The sequence below is a fragment of the Chelonoidis abingdonii genome, chromosome 3 (assembly GCF_003597395.2).
Source record: "Chelonoidis abingdonii isolate Lonesome George chromosome 3, CheloAbing_2.0, whole genome shotgun sequence".
Taxonomy (NCBI): domain Eukaryota; kingdom Metazoa; phylum Chordata; order Testudines; family Testudinidae; genus Chelonoidis; species Chelonoidis abingdonii.
In genome coordinates, this window is record NC_133771.1 from 45,355,505 (window position 1) to 45,376,929 (window position 21,425).

Below are 21,425 nucleotides of genomic sequence, written 5' to 3' on the forward strand. Positions count from 1 at the left end.
CTTGTTTTGTCTTCCTAACTTTTGAACTCTTGGAGGAAGTAGTCTGATTTTATCTTTCCCCTTTTACATAATGGCTGCCAGTAGCATTCCATTCTCCTATTTATATAGCCACTAATTACCATACTAAGTTGTAGAAGTATTCTGTATTAATAGTAAATTCACAGTTTTCTAGAGATGTACAACATATTCAAAAATCTGAACAAAATTACTCAAAATACTGCTTTTCCTGATTTGAATTTGGGTTGTGCAAATTCGTGCAGTGGAAAGATAAAAATTTGAATTCAAAATTCTAAGTAGCAAAAAAGTTTAACATTACATAGTTCTACCTCTCACAGGTTTTTTCCAGCAACTAACTCATTGGAAAAAGAGAGAGCAAGTCACTAGTCTCATTATCATTAATTTCTTTCCTCAACCTCAGAGAGAACAAAGATAAAAATGCTTTTCCAAAACACTTGTGCAGAGAACTCAAACTGTGGAAAAGGTTGGACATCTCACAAGTCTGAGCTTATGAAATAAAAGACAGTGGCTTAATAACCACCAAAGGTCCAAACCTTAACTTCAGAGATATTTTTACCTGCATAAATAGACAGCAGGATTAGGCCTCAGCCGCAATATGAAAGAAATGAAGCACAAAAGCACACCAAGAGCCTTTTTTTCCTGCTGGAGACAGGAAAAATGAATTAACAAAGGCAAATGAAGCATGTGTCCATAGGCAAGAAGATTTGTTTCTTCTTCCTCTACAGGAAGAAAGGTTGAGCCTTATCATCTCCAGATGATTCTGGAAAACAGTGCAGAACAACGTACTAAGTTCTAGTGTATGCTGCATTTATGTTTGTTACAAAATTACAGGAATCTGTTTATTATAAGCTTACTGAATTTTTATGACTCGTCTATTGAACCAAAAATATCTATTTTAAGTAAACTGAATGATAATTATAACAGCCAATATTGTATATGGACAGCAGTATACTTATTGTTGGTCAGCAACCAGCAGAAAGCATATCAGATAATAAAAGAGGAAAGATACAATACATCACAAACCCACATCCATATAATTACAAAGGTAGGTTTAGGACCACATTTTCAAAAATGGGCCCATTAATTGCACCCAAAATATCTGCCATATACTCACACACACAAAGGGTCAATTTGTGGATACAAACTAAATATTTACATATGAAAGAGTGTAGTGAGGTGTTTAATTAACAACTTTGTATCAATTTATAACCAATTTGAGTTTCCCTTAACACCAACTAAAAATTATTAGTTTTTAGTGTATCTTTAAAAGATTGTGAGAGGTGCCCAGAGGATTGGATGGATTATCTTTTGTTAAAGAGTAGTTACTTTTTAATGACAGCCATGTTATGAGATAAATTGATTTAACAAAACCACAGCCATTTTGTGCACTTAGCCACCATGACCTGGAAGCAAGAACACCATGTAGTCAGGAATAACTTTTGAGCTTTGTATAAGTATATGAAATAGTTGCAGCTGCCGTTTTGCAGATAAGGATAGAAAGTAAAATTGGAAGAACCATGAGAATGAGTGGAAGTGTGGATATCTGATCTTGGATCTGGGTGTTCCCGATTATGAGTTTTTGCTGATCTCATGACTAGGAGCTGCTTGCTGATGTTAGGAAAGTTGTTAGTTTGCAAGTTATGTGCTTTGTTTTGAGCAACCTATAAAAAGATTAGTCAGTGTGTGTAAATTGGAGGTTTGGATAAGTTTTCTATGAGCTCAGAGGCTGACATCCCACTCCCCAGTGGCTAAGTGGAAGGCTGCCCATCAGAAACCTGCTGCTGACCACTCAACGCCATCTCAGACTTTGGGCAACTATATCTGGGTTTCTATAGACTATTTTAGAGGTGTGCTGTAGACCTAATAAAAAGGATGTTGGCGGGGAGGAGTGAAAACACTGAAATGTATGCCAATCATTTATCAAATGGAGAAGTTGTGTCCCCATCGATTTATTCCAAAAACTGCCTGGAGAGGGGAGAATAGAAGTTACCATACTTTATTTCTATTAAAAAGCTACTTTCTACTACTACATACCACAGGTGCTGACTTTCCATTGTGCCGGGGGGTGCTCAACTTCAAGCTCTGCCCTATGGCCTATCCTCATTCCAACCCTTTCCTCAACACCCCACCCCGACCCCAGCTCTTCTCACCTCCGCTCACCCTGCCCACCTCTTCCAGATGCATTCTGCCCCCTCACCTGAGTGCACCATGTCCTCGCTCTTCCCCTCCCCCCAGCCTCCTGCACATCACGAAACAGCTGATTGTAGTGGGCAGGAGGTGCGTGGAGGGAAGGGGAGGTGCTGATTGGCAGAGCCTGACGGTGGGCAAGAGGCACTGGGGGAGGGGGGATGCTGATAGGGGGCTGCCGGTGCTCAGCACCCACCATTTTTTCCCTGTTGATGCTCCAGCCCCGAAGCACCCACAGAGCCTGTGCCTATGCTACATAGGGTGTTCTAGCTATAGTGCAAAGAAATAGACTGGAAAAAATTTCCAGCTACCACATAAGTTATGATACTTTGAGCTACCAAGTACAACTCTTTTTTAGTGTAGCAACAAATCAACAATAGAAAGAGAGTTATAAGTAATAACTTTCTTATTGGCTCAACACACCACTGACTCATATCAATCCTCCACAAAAGTATCAGACATTTGAATTGCAGTACTGCCTTAAGTGCTGTTAGTTAATTTGCATATAAGAAATGAACTTGTTTGCATATCAGAAATGAACAACTCATCAAAAATATAAAATGCAAAGAAGTAACAATACATTTTATAGTTTTTCCCCTAGATTAATTGGAATTTGGTTGTGTTATGAAGAGTACATCAAAAATTGAAAATGAAATACTGATGCTTTGCTAGAAGGAGTTTTTTCAATAGTATAGAATAAACATGTTATTTGATTATAACATGACATTATTGATCTGACTTTTTATATCTAGGTTACACTATTCTACACTGAGGACTGAAAACACTGCTGTCATAGGTAGTACTCTGGACCACTCATTAATGCAGGTATGTGTATGCAAGCAGGGGAAATGACACTTCTAGCTCATAGTGTGGAGATAGGCTTATAATAACCTATGTCTACATATAAATCATATAAATTACATAAGGGTATCTTATGTCAGATCTGAATTTCTCCCTATAGCCTTTTAAATAAACATTTTTAGGAAATGTGATATTGTAAGAATCATGTTCACATATATAAACATTACAGCTACTTATTCTCTCTGTTTTTTCCACAGCTTACATCAACTTGGTACATCACTATGTTATCCCAAAACATTTTTCAACTGGCATCTTCTTTTTTGAAAGCAAACAATCACTATTAAAAACTCAGTATTTATCATCAGTATTGTGCTTTGCTATCAGTTTACAAAATTATCCTTTAGGCCAGTGGTTCCTAACCAGGGGTACATGCACTCTTACGCAGAGGTCTTCCAAGGGGTACATCAACTCATCTACATATTTGCCTAGTTTTACAATAGGCTACATCAAAAACATAGTGAAGTTAGTACAAAGAAAAATTTCATTGACAATACTGCTCTATATATTATACATTGAAATGTCAGTACAATATTTATATTCCAATTAATTTATTTTATACTTGTATGGTAAAAATAAGAAATTAAGCAGTTTCTCAGTAACAGTGTGCTGTGACACTTTTGTATTTTTATGTCTGATTTTGTGAACAAGTAGTTTTTAAGTGAAGTGAAACTTGGGGGTACACAAGACAAAGCAGACTCCTAAAAGGGGTACAGTAATCTGGAAACATTGAGAGCCAGCACTTTAGGCGGTTAGGCAACATGTTAAACTTGCTGAGTGTGTAGTTTCAGTTCTACAACAACCAAAATTTGGGTATCAAAACAGATTTAATAAATAAAATTATGTGAAAATTGGATGCTATTAAAATCATTTGAGAGGGTTATATGTTTTCATATCTGTAACAGAGGAATGACTCTATGATGATTAATATAGCTTAATTATCCAAAAGTCTATCATTGTATTTTCCATCTGGAAATGTATGCAAAAACACCAATAACTATATTCCTCAACGAAAGGTTCCAATTCTCTGTTACACCCTGTCAGTAAAAAAGAACACTATAATTTGCTAATATCTACTAAGCAACTTTCAATGAAATATGTAATTGTTATTTGTAACAAACATGAAGGGCACCCATGCATGTCTTCAGTACAGAAAAGGCAAATATAAATTAAAGTTACAATACATGGAACATGCCAACAGAGATCTGTTGCTCAAATCTTGCTTTCACCTTCAAAACACTTTTGCAGATATTAATTAGTATATCATTATACCATACCAAATGCATTGACTAATATCATCTCTGTTTTATAACTAGATAAATTCAGGCGGAGGAAGGTCAACTTACTTTCTCAAGGTCAGAGGAAGTGTGATATATCTGAGCCCTTGTTAAAATTCTGGGCCAAAATCCTGACTTCACAGAAGTGAGTGGCAAGACTCCTACTGATTTCAGCAAGGCCAGGATTGCATCTGAAGAGTTTATGCCTCTTACTCCTGTGCAGCCACACTGATCTCTGAAGAAGTCTCTTCTAACAGATACATACACCTTGGAGAAAACCCCCCACATGCATTTTAGTTTATTAGTACTAAAAGTATTTAACAGAAAAAGAAACATTATTCCCTTGGTATAAGGCAACACAAATACTAAAAATAAAAACGAGGTACATTGAAAAACGCATACCCCCTATGCGGCACACAAGGATTGCTAGCAGTGCAATACCTTCACCATCTCTCCTGCTCTAAACTTTTTTGGATTGAATCAACAATCAGACAATCTGAACATTCTCTTTTACACTCATATATCTCTCATATTCCTTTTTTTTTCTTTTGCAATATAATGTAGCTCTGAGATACAAGAAATATGAACAAACTAACAAACAAAAATGGATATTGACTTGAAATTGTTTTTAGCTCTTGAGAAATCATGTATCTGAACAGAATATGGAAACAGTACTACAAACAGCAATTGTAGTAAAGTTAGTTTTTAAGTGCTGAATCCTACACATTTGGAGGAAAATTTATAGTCTGGCAAAATCCTGCAACTATTGTGGTTTTTACACAAGTTGTCAACACACTGATCTGAAACTTTGGTTAGCTTCTTTAGCTAGTACAACTTATTTTTTCCCCTAGTAAGATGTGTTAGGAATAACAGGGAAGCATAAGAAAGCAGGTCCTCACAACATACTTCATCCAAAACACTGAAACATCAGTGAAGTTTAACTGTAAATATGATGTCAGAATATGAATTCCTTATATACAACACATAAAAAAGAGTGTACTTTACCTCACTTTTAAATTGCCTTGTTGTGGCTGTCCATCATAAATTGACAAAATATCAAAATCTTCCTCGAGGGCAAAAGTGTGAAATGATAGTTGTATCCGGTTACGTTCTCCTGTGATAATGATCCATGTGCAGTTGGCATAATTTGGATAACCATGAGGAAATCCAGGACTTTCTATTGTACCATTTGGTCCCTGTACTAAACCGCCACAATTCTGACCTGGAAAAGAAGAAATGAAATTATGTCATTTTTTGTAATACTTTTCTGCTGATTTTTATCCCATTTGTTTTTAACCAATCACCATACCTGAACTTAATATTTTGACAATTAATCTTTTCTATGTTCACACAACAATCTTCTCCCTGGGCCCAATTTTCAAATGCCATCATTAGGCATTCTGAGGCACCCATAACCTTACAGTCAATCATTAATGCAGTTATTAAGTATCAAATAGAGCAACCAAATGCAAAGTTTAATCAGCTAACGTAGGTACCAAAGTTTGAACACTAAATTACATTGTTTTATAGTATTTATTTAACACTGAAAGCTAAAATAGAGGCACATTTTCTGAATTACTTGCACTGAATGCTAAGAGTCCTACATTTATATGGTAAATCATTATATAGTACATATTCTGTAATTTATTCAATCTGCAAAGAAAGGGTTAATTTTGTCAGATTTCAAAAATTAATATTAAGGATCTGCTTATTATGGGCTTACTTCTAGTTTTAGGCCTCCTGCAGAACTTTATGAGGGTACAGCAACTCATTCACATGAAGTCCCCAGCAAATAGACTTCACTCACTATGAACACTTCTGGTAACAGTATAGCTGGTTTCCTTAATCTTACATACCATAGAGATACTGAAGCTCAGAATTACTGTCAAGCTTAGAATTAAATTGCGTTATGGTTAATGAAATATTTGTTTGGGAAAAGTGTGAGGCCATGTTGTGAACTACAGTGCTTGGATTCTTATGTGTAGCTCAAGCATTGTAAAAACAAGTATAATCCCAGCATTTATTGTTACACCTAAAACAGAAAATTATTTTAGACTACAGTTTTATTTTTAACTTCACACGAGTATAAATCTTTTTTAAAAATGCTGTCTAATGCTTGAGAGAGGTTTCTAAATCTGAATAAAAGGATTTAATAAAAAGGATTTGCAGGTTAAAACTAAGGAACTAAGAAGTTACCATTTTTTACTAAATTTTAAATCTAGCAATAACTCTAATGGTTAGATTTTAAAGCTCTGGGGATTCAATAGGTCATTACAAGGAAAAGCTTTTCTAATATATCCACTAATTGTTTCATATGAAGCCAGTACAGACATTAGTACACACTTGTGAACAGTGAATGCATTAAATTACAACACACAGCATGTTTCAGTTATATACTGTTTAATTGAATTTTCAAATGTTCTCATAGAACCTTTGGCAATCCATTGTATTCCTTCCTCAACAACCATAGGGGAAGGAACACCAGCAGGGAATTCCCTTGGTGTACAAGAACTCCCTCCTCACAGAAAGCCAGTACAGCCAGGCTCTGTGATAGCCTCCCCACTCCACCTGAGCACAGAAGGGATACCAGAGGACAGGGGGTGGAGCAGAGCTACTGAAAGCAACCTGGCAACTGACCTAAGACCCATCTGGGCCACAGCTGCCACTTAGAATTACAGCTTTGTAACTGGTATGGAGAAGAATCTAGCCTAATATGTGAATTAAATTTGCAGATACTGCAAAAGTGGGAGAAATAACACAAAGGAACTTAAAGAGGCTATCAATGTGAGCAAAGAAAGGACAAAACACAATCCAAGAGTGCAAGGTAGAAAGGGGGAAGTATGCAGATCGAGAGTGCATATATATAAGGAAGCTTGATTTCAATTTCAGCCTCAGCTAAGGACTCTATTTTCATGCTGAATCTTTCCCCCTTTTTAGTCTTTCTCTTGCAGAGTAATTTCAAGGCTGAACATCTGAGGTCTCCTTAATGTAGACTTAAGTTACCCTGCAATCTCTCTCTTACTTGTCAGTTTTTACATCATGTGTTTAAAATGAGTAACACACCAAACCTATGATGTTGAGGATCAAGCCTCAAAAACTATTAAAACAGGATTAAGGAGATAGGATGAAAATAAACATTCTTTAGTGTGATGAGTGAGGCTGTGCAGTTACTTCCCCAAGGATTTTCTTTTTGTTTTATTTCCTGTCCCCTAGTGTGAGACTCAACCTTATTTCTCCTCATTGTCTGCAGCCTCTTCTTTCACCAGTTCAATTTTGTTTTTCTGTGTGTTTATTACCTTCCAATTTTGATATTGTCCATAAACATGATCACTATTCAATCTGTATCAAAGAAGCACCTGAAAAAGAGAACCATAAAGGGGCGATGCCTAGAGAATCATAGGGGCTATGGAAGAAGCTATGTGAAGAGAACCATAAAGGGGCCAGTGCCATAAGGTGCTTGGATTCATTTGCTTTTATTTGTATATATTTTATTTTGAAAAAAATGTAGAAATCATACATTTGGCTACAGCTATCAACAACATCAATGACTGAAGATTGAGAGCTATTTAGAGAACCTGTTTCATGGACCACCAGAAGTGTTCTGCAAGCCCAGTTCAAAAACTGTTGGCCCAGGAAACTGACCTCTTATTCCAAGCCTGGAACTAGTCCCCAGCCATGTCAGAGATGGAGCATATTAGCAGAGCTGCATTGGGAAAAGAACACAGGCACTACCCAGGTTGTAATTGTTTTGTCAATAAACGTAAGTCAAACATACAGAGCTGTCACATTCTACACCTCTCCCAAACAGTAAATGAAAAGACTTATGGGAGACAGTTGACAGCAAATTAGATAAGAGCTGGAAATGAAATACAGTATAAAATAGCACTGTTTTGGGCTGCAGAGGCATCATAAAACAAACATAGGCCACTGGTGAGACTAATTTACAATGCTCTATTATGTTCTGGACACTTCAATACCCGTAAAATGTTGATAAATTGGAAGGAATTCAGAGAAGAGCAACTAGCACAATTAAAAATCCTGAACAGACTGAAATGTAAATATTAAAGATCAAAGGGTTTAAATAGTAGTAGTCAGATGAAATTAAGCAAAGGAGAATGTAGGCTGACTAAAAGGAAAAAATACCCTAAAAATAAGATCTATTAACATAATTGGCAGATGCTACAGCCTGTGTGTCAGTTAAATATGTACAGGGTACATCACCAGAAGAAAATCTAGTCATTGTCAGGGGAATGCAATTGTGATCTAATAGGTCCATCATTACATTCCAGTGAACTATTATTAAAAGGTGTACAGTAGATTGTATGGATGTAAAACGTGTTATTGGCACTAATATGACTTTTATATACAGATTGTAAAGAGACGTCAATATAGATATTTTGACTTCATAATATAAAAATATAGTACGAGGGAAGTTCTGTGATTGTAACTGAAGGTCATTGTTAGAAAACTTTCTAAGGATTTTCACTGGAACTATTATGAGGAGTTTGGTACTTGGGTACCTGAGAGACCGGTTTTCTTCCAATACCATACAATAATGGCTGTGATCAATGGAGGCCCTTGAGCTATATCAGCCCAGGCTTGCACAATAGTCTTTGTGAAGGAACTTTGATTCAGGGAAAGAAGTGGAAGCTAAGCATCTAGGAAAAGGGGATACAATTTGTTTGATCCTTGTGCCTATAAAGACACAAGTTTGAGTGATGATCCCATTGTGTACCTGTATAAACAATACATGTGAGAATGTGCATACTGTTCTATCCTTGTATTTATAACTATTGTGCATGTTTCAGTGCATACATGTAGTGCTTTATTTTAGGCTTCAGAATAAATTTAGGCCTCAATCCTGCTGTATTTTACACAAGTAACCTTCATAAAGGCAAGTAAATCATGTGTTTTCAGGATCAAGGCCTTACTTTGTAATTTTCCTTTTCTACTATTACAGTTTGCTCATTGTCACTTTCGATGGTCACTGTTAAAGTGTTGGGACATATCTTTTAGGAAATAATTAGAGATTCATTATGCCATTACAGGTATTTTCTGTATAGCATAACACTACAAAATTATACTCAATCATTAATTTCAGAACAAAATCAAGTCAATAATAGACTTTTAAAACCAAAGGCAAATTTAAACAGAAATACCAAAAGCAAGCACTAAAAAATTCTGTCCCATACAAGGTCAAAAGTCCATAAAAACCCTCTCCATACCAGCCTTCATAGACTCATAGACTCGTAGGTCAGAAGGGACCAATATGATCATCTAGTCTGACCTCCTGCACAAAGCAGGCCACAGAACCCTACCCATCCACTTCAAAACCCAGGGGCAAAAACAAGCACAACATTAAAATAAAATTGATCTAAAAATAAGTTGACTAAGTTGCTCAAATAATAATATGTCTTTCAATAATATAAAAATATAAAATAAAAAGAGATACATTTCACACTACCAGCCAAACACTTCTGGCTAGATTTTGATACCCATACTCACATTCAATCTTACCTTAATCCATATATAGGCCTATCAAAATGAATGACCCAGCTTGTGGGGAAAGGTGCTACTCAATTTCATATTGGGTATCAGTAACTTTGAAAGTTGCCTTACAGTAAATCTGGAATGAGTCAGAATCATTTACTTTCTGCAGACAAAGAGGAATTAAAAAATATTGAGACATTTAAAGTCTTACTCATTTAAATTGTCCTGTCTTCACAAGCATTTTAAACCTACTAGAGTAAGTAAAATCAAACTCCTACTGAATCATTTCCAGTCAAGTTACCATGCAAAGAAAGTTCACTCTCCAACTCTGAAGCTATTCTAAGGATTTTTTTTCATTGCTTTTAAAAAGATAAAAAATTAAGCTCACAACTTCCATCAACTATACAAACAACCAATACAAATTAGTTTGCTCAGTCTTTGTTTGCATTAAGAAACCCTTCAGTCAGCTTGGATATCAATTTTTTATTTTATTTTATATTATATCTACTATTAATATTCACAAATATTTTGTTGCTACTCTTGACTGGACAATTTTGAGTTCCAAAGGAATTTGCATGAAAAAGTCACACAGGGAAATTGACTTGTTTTTCTCAAGTGTAGATATTGATTATTCACATCAGTAAGGAAAAATGAATCACCATAAACGCAGATTGTTTAATGTTGGATGCTCACATCATTTATCACACCCAAAAGCACTTTACAAACTAAGGGCCCTAACTTACAGACAGGCACATACTTGACTTTGGTAATATGAGTACCCCAATTCACATCATATCATCACCATCTCTTAGTGTATTTTTTAATATTTAAGTAATTTAGAACTTTTGGTGAGAAAGATACTGTGATTTTGTTGGGTTGTGTTGCTGGCTAAAGGGTAGCGAAGAGTTAAATCAGCATTAATTAGTTTTTTTATCAGCAGGAACCAAAGGCACTGGCTGTAGAAAGCCCCAATTTCTGTGACTCAGACCACATAGGTATTAATTCTTCGGAAATTTACCACCACTAATATGTAATCAGGAGTGCGTGGGAAAGAAGAATTCCAGCTTGTACCCTCAGGGGTCTTCAGACAGAAAGTGTTAAGAAAAAAAAGCTTAACAGTGATTAAAAGATGATCTTAGGAAACAGGGATTCACTGAACGGGGGTCAGACTGAAAGGCAGAGGCTGCAGTCTGCCTCACCTGTCACCTATACGGGGATGCTTGGGACAATGGAGATCTACCTAAACTTTCAAGAAATGGCTAAGGTTTAGGTATGTGTATATGTCTTTTGTTATTTCACGCTTTTCCTCACTGTTGTGTTCCTATGGATTAATAAATAACACTTTCTTTTGGACAAGCTGTTCTGTCTCTGCATTTTTACACTGTTGTATAGTGGGGGCAAAATCCAGCTGGACCTGCTGAAGATTCCCAGTTGGTGAAATAGGGGTGAATTTCAGGTTTCTACCTTGGAGAGAAGGACAGGTGTGGGCCTTTCCCTTGGAAAGGGTGCCTATGGAGAGACTGATTGTGAGGGGTCAGACATTCCGCTCCCTCTGGAACTGTAACACCAGTGTCCTTGTTTGCTGTTCTAAATAACTTTGATGAGTCAGATAGACCCGCCTGAGGCATCCCAAAATTAAGGCACCCCAAATGGAATCCTAGCTTCCTTGTGCCTCAGTTTCTTTATCTGAAAAATACAAAGTGATAAGCATAAAAGGGGAAAAAATCCCTACATTTGCCATAATTATACCTTCACAGGATCTGTAATTTTGCAGTATAGCATTATACTTGCAAAAGGAAATAACTTTAATAACTCTGCTGTGTTTTTATTACCAACCACTACGTTACCCACTATAGTCATGTTATTAGATATTTTAAGTAACAATTTTAAAAACACTTTTTGTGAAAAGTGCCATGAAAGTGGATCTTCACATACTGTATATATTCTGAACAAGCAAACTATAAAAATAAATCCATGAAAAAGAGGAGTACCTCCCTTATAACCTTTAGTAGGGTAAGGTACTCTTCTACAATAGACAGACTCCTCTCTACCTGATGAGGAGAAGAGATCTGAAGAAGGGTTTCCCACTCCTCAAATGAGTGCTATTATCATTTAACCACAGAGTGATTCTCACTTGCTTTCTGGCCCAATTAATTAAATAATTGAATAATTAAATATTAAAATGGAACAACTTCAAAAGGACCAATTAATGGAGGCCTACATCAGAATATCCTATAGCCCCTGGTAAAAGCACTGACCAGAAATGTGGCAGATTCCTGTTCAAATCCCTTCTCCGCAGAGAGAGGGGGAAACTGATCCTGTGGTTTCCTATGTCCTGGTTGAATACTCTGGCTTAAAAGTTTTAAGGGAGTTCTTCCTTCCCTGTAGTCTATTTTATGTGATGCTAAAGTCACTGGATGAGAGACACAGGTCAGTAGGTCTCCCATTTCCCACACAGATACCCTAACCACCACACTACAGAATCATACTCTCACTCTGGCCCAATGACTAATTATTTGCACACAGTGGAACAGTTTCTGAAGGACAGACCGAGTGACCTCACATCAGAATACAGCTCAGTATTTAGAGCACTCTCCTGAAAGATGGCAGATCCTTGTTCAATTCCCTCCTCCTCATCAGGCAGAGGGAGGAATTGAATCCTGGGCTACGGTGACCAGACAGCAAGTGTGAAAAATTGAGGGTTGGGGCCGAAATAGTTGCCTATAAAAGACAAAGTCCCTAATATTGGGATAACCCAAAAAATAGTAGGATGTCTGGTCACTTTACACTGTGCTAAACATTATAAGGTGGGCACCATCACTACCGCCTCAGATTTTGACTGGGACCCGGTCTGGTCTCTGAGAACACCTACTGAATGAGAACCTATCGGTGAGATAGCAGAAGGGCTGCCTACTTTCCCCCACTTCATGGATTGTTCTGGGACTTAAACACCTAGAGTGAGGCAGCAGTATGCATGTCCAAAACAGAAATCTATGTGCCTAGGGAACATTTACAGCTAAAATATAGGTGCAGAATGAAGTTCAGTGTGTACAAGGTTAGATGGCAGCCAAGAGGGAGATGTGTGGATCATGGTGGTGCCTAAAATTGGTACTTAAGCACCTAAAGTATGGGGTTTAAGTGCCTAAGTATTTTAGTGGATCTGGACATTAGCTGAGAAGGTTTTTTTGTTGTTTTTTTTAAACCGCCATAATGTTTCAAGTCAACACCAAGTTGCTTTGGCACCAGGGGCAGCTCCAGGCCCCAGCATGCCAAGCGCGTGCTTGGGGCGGCATGCTGCGGGCGGTGCTCTGCCGGTCGCCGGGAGGGCGGCAGGCAGGGTGCCTTCAGCGGCATGCCTACGGAGGGTCCACCGGAGCCACGGGACCAGAGGACCCACTGCAGGCATGCCTGCAGGAGGTCCACCGGAGCCCCAGGACCGGCGTGCTTGGGGCGGTGAAATGTCTAGAGCTGCCCCTGTTTGGCACAGCTGTGTGGAAAGTTTATGCATTACTTACCTATCTCATGTTAGGCTCTTCATTGTTCTCACCCCATCCCTTTTCAATGCCAGTAAGCAAGCACTAAAGTTCAGATACTGCAGATCCAAGCATATGCATAACATGAAACCCACAAACAGTCCCACTGAAATCAGTGGGACCACTCAGATGTGTAGAGTTATGCATTACTTACATCGTGGCAAGATCTGATCTTAAAATTCTCCAATTTCAACCAAAATTAATGAAAATTATATTTTTCACTTATTTGACCAATGAAATATGCTAATGACTCAAACAACTGTTTTCATTTGAACTAATTCCAACATATTTGTGGTGGGATCTATTATCACAATACATTTGTATTCTAACAATATAGTGGCAAAAGGTGAGGGGGTGGGGGAAGCTTTTAATATTGCCTGGAGACAATAAGTCGCAAATATCAAAAATAGAGAATAGCCTGAGCTGTGATGTTTGGATCCAAAACTCCAGATCCAAACTCCCTCAAAGTTCAGGTATGTTCAGATTTTGTAATTTTTGTCCAGATCCACCACTATTTTAAATAAAAACAATAGACAAATGACTGATAAGTGCCTACAGAGAATATAATGATCATTTTGAACACTAATCCAGTTGCCAACAAGACTACTAAAGATGGAATCAGTCTATAAGACATTTTAAATCCAGAAACCTCATTTTTAGCTTCAGGACATGTTTTCCTTGATTATGTCCGTTAATCACAAAGGCTACTGAATTCAGAGTATCAGATTAGTGATTTGAGAGTCAGATTGCTGCTTTTTTCAAGGTTATTATGTATATATGAGCCTGTACCTAGGACCCAATTCAAATAACAACCTTTCAAAAGGTCAGAGATTAATATTACTATGCTGCAAGTAACTCTGAAACCAGTCCTGCTGTGCTGCTAGTTCTGCTGTGTACCAAGGCAAAAAACTTAATTGTTAGTGTGTGGGATTTTTACTATATTTTTTTAATGAAGTTCTCAGTTCTGAAACACATATTATACATCAATTGGATTGGGTTGCCACTACAATTGAAAAAAAAGATATTTCATGCTCCATTTTTTTATACAGGGCGGTCCAAAAGAACAATAAATCAGTATTCACACAAGTTAATGTGGAAATAAAATGTAGCAAAATGTGTTTCCCTGAAGGAACACATTTTTTAAAAACAGAGGTTTCTATAATACTTTTTAAAATCCTTCCTCTAACATCACCAATTCAGTACCATTGGCTAGCAGGGGCAAAAATAAAACCACCATAATCTCTCTCTCAAGGCTACGGCTCGTCAATCCTTGCTTCTGACACAGCAGCCCCATCCCTAGTTCAAAATATCTAGTCTATGTGAAATTGCATTATCTTTCCTCCCTTCAAAGTAATGACCACAACCTAGCAAAACAGAGTTTTTTGAACTCTCTCGATTATAATGATTTTAAGTTCAGATCCTGCTTGAGATTCACCAGGAAGAAAGAGGGTGAGCATATTAAAAAGAGAGGTACATAAACTGCAAACCTGCTTATCATCTGTTGTATATGTAAGAGGAAGAGGCCAACATAAAGTCGCTTCGTAGAGGGCATGGGGACCTATAATGCCAAATCCTTAGTTAATGACAGATACCATGTTAGTTTTAAGGGGTGCTAAACCTGTTGTTTATCCATCTGACTGAAAGGAGACTGTTGATATGGATAGTAATCTTTGTGGGTCTTTTAAATAAAGTAAAACAAAGTTAACGTTTTAGGTAAATATAATTCATGGTGTTATGATTCCTTAGCAACCAATAGGTGAAACAGGAGAACGTAACAGCAACATAGCTAAGTCAAATGGAAGTGATGCCCTTTCATGAAATGATTTCACCATTTGCAAAATACTAAGACAATGCACCTAATTTGTCTCCTAATTACACAACTGTAATTTAAAAGTAAGTCCATTGTTGCCAAACATATGTGAAAGGAGAATCATTTGTGAGGGCTCCTGCAATGTCCACGATAGCATTTCGGTACCAAAGTCTGATTACAGCCCTAAAGGTTGCTCTGACTTTCACAGTCTTCTTCCTGCCACTTTCCAAGGGGGGTGAGGGAGACCACTTCAGTGATACCCATGCTTGCATATCAGTATCTTAGAGAAAGTTGCTTCTCATCATCACCGTCTGTCTGAATTATGAGGTTGAGAACTACAGTACAGTATATTGTAGTTTATGTAGCGTGGTTTTAAAGTACTATTGAAACAGCGTATTATCTGACCAAAAGATCAGACTTAAAACATGAAAAATCTATTTGTACGATCATAACTAATTCTTGCTTTCCATTCCTCTCTCATTCTCTCGTCTCCCCTGTTACCTACTCATTTTTATACCATTTTTTGTATGTAGGAGGCATCTAAGCATTGGAAGTCCATTGGGATTCCTAGGTTTGACCAAGGAATCAATCCAGGAAATGTTCTGTGGCTTTTCTACTCTAGCATTATAGTGACCCCTTTACTTCCCTGGTAAACCTGACCCTCCTTCCTCTCTTATTAGCTACTAATTCAGGGTTTATACACTGTTTTAGGAAGTGAACAAATAGCATCTTCCCAACTAGATTCCAAAATGCTCTGCTGATCGCCTAGTGGGGGGAATTCATTCTTAAGGACTGTATTTAACAATATTTTATTTTTTGGAATGGGATAAAAGATAGATGGAAAATTCATATTTTTGAGGTTAAAAATCTATCTTTATTGCTACAATGAAATATGAAATGGAGAATTTTGGAATTTGCATCAAAAACTGATATTTTATCCAAGTAACTACAGTAAATCAGGTATTTATATGCATCATCGGTTGCTATGCAGTTTGCTGTGCAGAGGCATTAGGAACCTCTTCCAATTTTTAAACTGTGCTGTCTATCTAAATATAATCATTAGGAATGTGGGGGCTTGTCAATTTTGTTTGGAGGCACTACTGACAAGAGTTCAAGCAAATCCTTGTCTCTTCTTTGGTGGGGGAGATGACCTTCAATGGTCAATTTAAGGGTTTTTGTTCCCTAGATAACCACGGGCCTTCTGACTGTCAGCACAGTCTCACCAGCAAACATCACAGGTAAAATAGCAGTGAACTTGACGGAATTACAAGAAAAAGAACAAGCAGTTGCTGGAATGTTCTAATTAAATCAAAAACTGAACTGGTAACTCACTAACCAACAGGGATTCTTCATGCAGACCCTCACCTAATGGAGTTTTTTAGGCTCCCCAGTAATATCCCCCTATCCCAAGTAGGCCTAGCAAAGCACTTAAGCACATGCTTAACTATAACCCATTAGTCACCCACTTAATGTCCCAGTGAAGCTAGTATCAATGATCCAGTGAAGTAAATGAGACTACTCGGGTTTTTACAGTTAAGCATGTGTTTAAATACTTTTGCTGGACTGAGATCAGAATGAGGATCTGAATGAAGGAGAGGAGGAAAGAATGACTTTTGATGGAATTGTGATATATAATTAATTTATGCTTGTATATTAAACTGATGGGCACTTAAAAAATGTTTGCAGTAACAAACCCCAAACCATAATCTTTGCTCATAACTCTCAGCAATCTGCAAGCAGTACAGCCACAATAGAGGCTTCGATGCCGAGTTTCTTCTCAAGGAGACAGTTGGTTTTGGAACTCCTAAGTTCAACTGCTTGCCCAGAAATTGATGCCCTCTGCGGCCTATGTAATAACTTTAACACCTCAGTTTATCCATGTAAAATGGGGAACATTGTATTTACATACCATATAGGCTGGTTGTAAGAATTGCTATTTCCAACATGGATACATAGTGGGAGCTGCATATTATTGCTGCTGAGCTACCTCTTGGTTTTCCATATTTGTAAAGCAGTTTGCATCACAGCCAAACTAGGGTTGTTTGCTCAGCTACTGCGATGACTCAGCCCCCAGGCATGCAGCAACAGCCTATCACTGAGGGGAGCCTCAGTCAGATGATGCCAGGCTGCAGATCAGTCTGAACAACAGTGCTATCCAGCCAAAAACCCTCCCGCTGCCTCACAGTGCCCCAGACACCAGCGACTCCCATCCAACCCCTGCATTGCCTGAGCTCTGTCCGTGCCTTGCACTAGCCTCACTCCAGCCTCATCAGTGACCGGTTCCAACCTTGCCTCTGCCTCCTGGTCCCATCCACCTCCCCGAGACTCTGACTATCCAGATCTGACTTTCGACATGTATCTGGACTCTCACTTTGGTACCGACATGGCTTGTCTTTGAACTCTGATCACCCAGTTTTGAACTCTCGCCTGCACCTGACTTCTAGCTACGATTCTGAGCCTGGTTTTGTCTGTGGACTCTGATCTCAGATTTGGCCTGTCCCCAGATCTCAATTCCAGGACCACCATTGGCTGAGGCCCAGCCCTACGTCTAACTGTAACCCATGTTCCAACTCCTAGGCCTGATTATTGGGGCAGTGTCTGATAAAATTTAGTAGAAGTTTCAAAATATGCATTATTCAGATACATTCCTCAGAGCAGCTGTATTATTTATGTATTCATTCACAACAGTTCCTAATAAGTATCTGATCGTTACTGTGTTCTGTAATATACAAACACATGAGGAGAAATAGTCCGTCCCCTGAAAAGTTTACAGATTAAGAAAGGGAACAGCATTTGAAGGATGGTGAAGATGAATACAATCAAAATATAGATAGCTTTTATATGTATATAATATTAAACATTTAATTTTGAAGTCCAACACATACACTACAACTACATCCAATTGACTGTATAGGTTGATGCCTTATTTTGCAGTGGAAGTGGGGCTATTCAATCATGTTCTCTGGGGTTTACCAGTACAAGGTGTAGCTGCCTGGAACACTCTTCAAAGAAATTGAAATTAAAGGTACTAATAATTTTAACCACAGAAAATATTTTAACTTCAGTATACATAAAATGTAATGTCTTAGATATGTTTACCCTGTATTAAAAGTAAGTATGGACTTTTATTGGCCAATCAAATGGAATGGTGAGTAATGTACTTTCCAGTGGATGAGTCAAAATGCCAACAACTGGAACTTATGTACATCCTTACTCAGAAGAGTGCAGGTAACTATTATCTTGTTGTGCAAATAGAAAATGCAACAGCACAGAAAACTATGAGCCTGATTCATCATTGTTCTGCATCTTTGGCCAATATTTGCATCATAGCAAAGTGGGTGGGAAACATTACCTTTCTAATTTGGCATGGTTTCACACCCACTTTGCAGTGGAGTAAATGGCTATGCAAGGCACAGGCTACTTTTATTTTCATTGTTATATAGTCTCTTTTCCTTTATCCTGTACTGTATATAATCTTCATCATTTTCTCTTTATTGTACATCTCTCAAGCAATTATTTAGATTTGTAAACCATGATAAGAAATGTTGGAGGAGTATCTGCAGCGGCATTTTAGTTTGCTTCGAGCTAAACTGATGAGGACAGTACCTTTTGAACAGTTGCTCTGGAAATTAAGGGGAATCAAACCATTCATGTTATTGATAGGGGACACAGAAAAAGACAAAGGTTGATACAATGACCTGAACACAGGATAAATTAGAATATATGTTATGAAAGTCAGATGAAATTGTAAAATGTATCAATGTACAGGACAGATATGAAAATATTTTAATATTAGCTATTACCTGCATGGTTTTATTCTAAAAAATGAAAAGCTTTACCTGATATTGTGGCATATGTGCTTTCCAGAGATGTCTTCCTATAGTATATACTTATTTTTAGTAGAAGTACCATGGGACATGGAAATCACCAAGACTTATTTTTCTGAATAGCTGATTAAATAGGCAATCTGAACATATGTAAGCTTGTCTATATATAAATGTTTAAGGTTTTCAGAAACTTTCTTGACGTTCTCATGGAACACATTCCCCATAAGCCACCCTTTCATAGTAAAACGTGTATTAAGTCTGGTGTGTTATCCAAAAGCAGCACAAACAATACAATTATGTACTTTTTTTTTTTTTGAATTGCTGATCCGAGAATTTGAATGAAGATTTGAAATGGGTACACAAGGATTGTTTTTTGCAGGGATATTGCAAACAATGTTCTATAGAGTTCATTTTACATGTTTTAACAGTCTCCACCAATGACTCATCTGCAGAAACTGCTTTGTTTGATGGAAAATGAGCAGCAGAACAACCAGAGCAAATGGATGCTGTTCATATTGGCACTGCCAGTGACAATGAGATATAGGATGATCTGCTGGGTCAGTGCCCAGTTCCACAGTACAAAATTGCCCAAGGAGTTGCAAGTTATTTTCAGGTGCATTGACATTTTTTGAGTAAATTACATTAAGAGTTTACCTGAAACATGTTCCTCTATGAAATATTCTCCCCTTCTTTCTACTTTCTATATAAGATTGATAGGAGAACCTATTGCAGTAATTTTGTGGCCAACATTCATGTGTACTATTGTCCTTTCTAGTACATAGCCTACCGAAATTAAAAGCCCTGACAGCCAAGGGATCTCATTTAAATTGAAATAGCAGAAGCCTGTGTTTTTGTCATCAAAGATCCTGGGTTCTATCCCCCTGGTACAATAGTACAGTGTGGTTGACTAATGTAGCATCCATGAGTGTGATCCTGCTCCCACTGAAGTCAGTGACAAAGCTCCCCTTGACTTCAGTGAGAGAATGATCAGCGTTTATGTATGCAGATTCAGATTCATCAGACACCTGGCTTGTTTCCAAAAAGAGGCACAAAATTTGAGAGGGAAACTATTGGCATGCCTTAACAGAAACAAAATGAACATGCTTCTGAGATACTGTGTATGGGGTACCAACAAGGGCAGGGTACAACTCTAAAATGTCAGCATTGTATTATGCTGTCTTACATCTCATCTAACAGACCTGAAACCAAGATGGCTACAACAACACTGCCTATCTCAATTGACAGGCATACTTCTGTCATACAGCATAAAAAGGCAGGAGAAAACAGCACAGATTTAAAGAGAACATACTTATTTTAAATTAGATAACCATTAACAGTCCTTTTAAAATATGTTTTAGACAAATTAAACCTGAACATGTCCTCAAGATAAACAAACTAACCAACATCATGCATTTTTAAAATTTAAAGGAGACAAAGCCAGTTATCTAGACACATCAACATCATCATCATCATCATAATGTTCCCTTTATGCCTCTGGCATTTAGGGCAGCAAAAAAACTCCTCCAATACATCTGCATGATTAATCATTAAAAACAGTGTCAAAGATAGCCATCTCCTATCTACCCTAATCAGAACTGATTCCGAGTTTACACTGTTGTACAAAGCTTCCCTTTAAAAAAATTTTTTAAAAAATGTCTAATAATATATTGAAACTATTGAACACAGCAGAGTCTTGCGGCAGAAACTGTAAAACTGAATTTTCCACATTCATCTCCTGGACAGACAGTCAAATGCTGTTTCACACTCCAGCTTTATCCCATTGTAACTTATAAAGTGATGCTATATAATTTATGGTGGGATTGTCTGTGGAGGTTATCAGGTCAAGCAATCTATATTCTTACAATAGCAAAGAAAGACCTTAAAACAAAAACAAAACAAAAAAAAATCAACTTAATAACAACTGCGACCTTCACTTGAGTCACACTTCATAAAACTCAATTTGGCAACACATGATCATGTGCATTATATTTCTGTTTAACAACTGAATGAGACTTATTTGTTATTTATGTCACTTGTTGTAAAGCAGCAGGTAGCAATGATATCTTTCAGTGCTTATATTTATGAATCCTGATCTCTGAGGCTGTAAAAACACAGTTTCAAAGAGACTTGCACAAAAAACTTCCACTGGTAGCAGCTGGATTGCTACACAAACATCAAAGACATTGAATAAAGCCTCATTCCCCAAAGCCAGTATTTTTACAGAAAGTTTCACCTCCAAATCAGATGTTTATTAGTAGGTGCCAGAGGGTAGCTAGCCCTCTGAACAGGCCAGAGCCCCAGCCTAGCAGCACATGGGTAAGATAAAACGCTGAGGACAACTCCCTCCCTACCCCCTGAGGAGAAAGAAAACTATCAGAGAGGGGAGGAAAGGGATTGCAGAGAGAGGATACCTCCAGCAAATTGA

The 21,425-nt window shown here is 37.6% G+C and overlaps 1 protein-coding gene across 1 annotated transcript in view; it reads right to left on the reverse strand.

The window, feature by feature from the left end:
* The window catches only part of CSMD1 (CUB and Sushi multiple domains 1), a 2,093,217-nt gene that overhangs the window by 1,719,224 nt on the left and 352,568 nt on the right, over positions 1 to 21,425 (reverse strand). Inside the window, exon 2 of the mRNA XM_075063712.1 lies at positions 5,346 to 5,562. Within this exon, the coding sequence (XP_074919813.1) occupies positions 5,346 to 5,562 (217 nt within the window). The remainder of the gene's footprint in view (positions 1 to 5,345; positions 5,563 to 21,425) is intronic.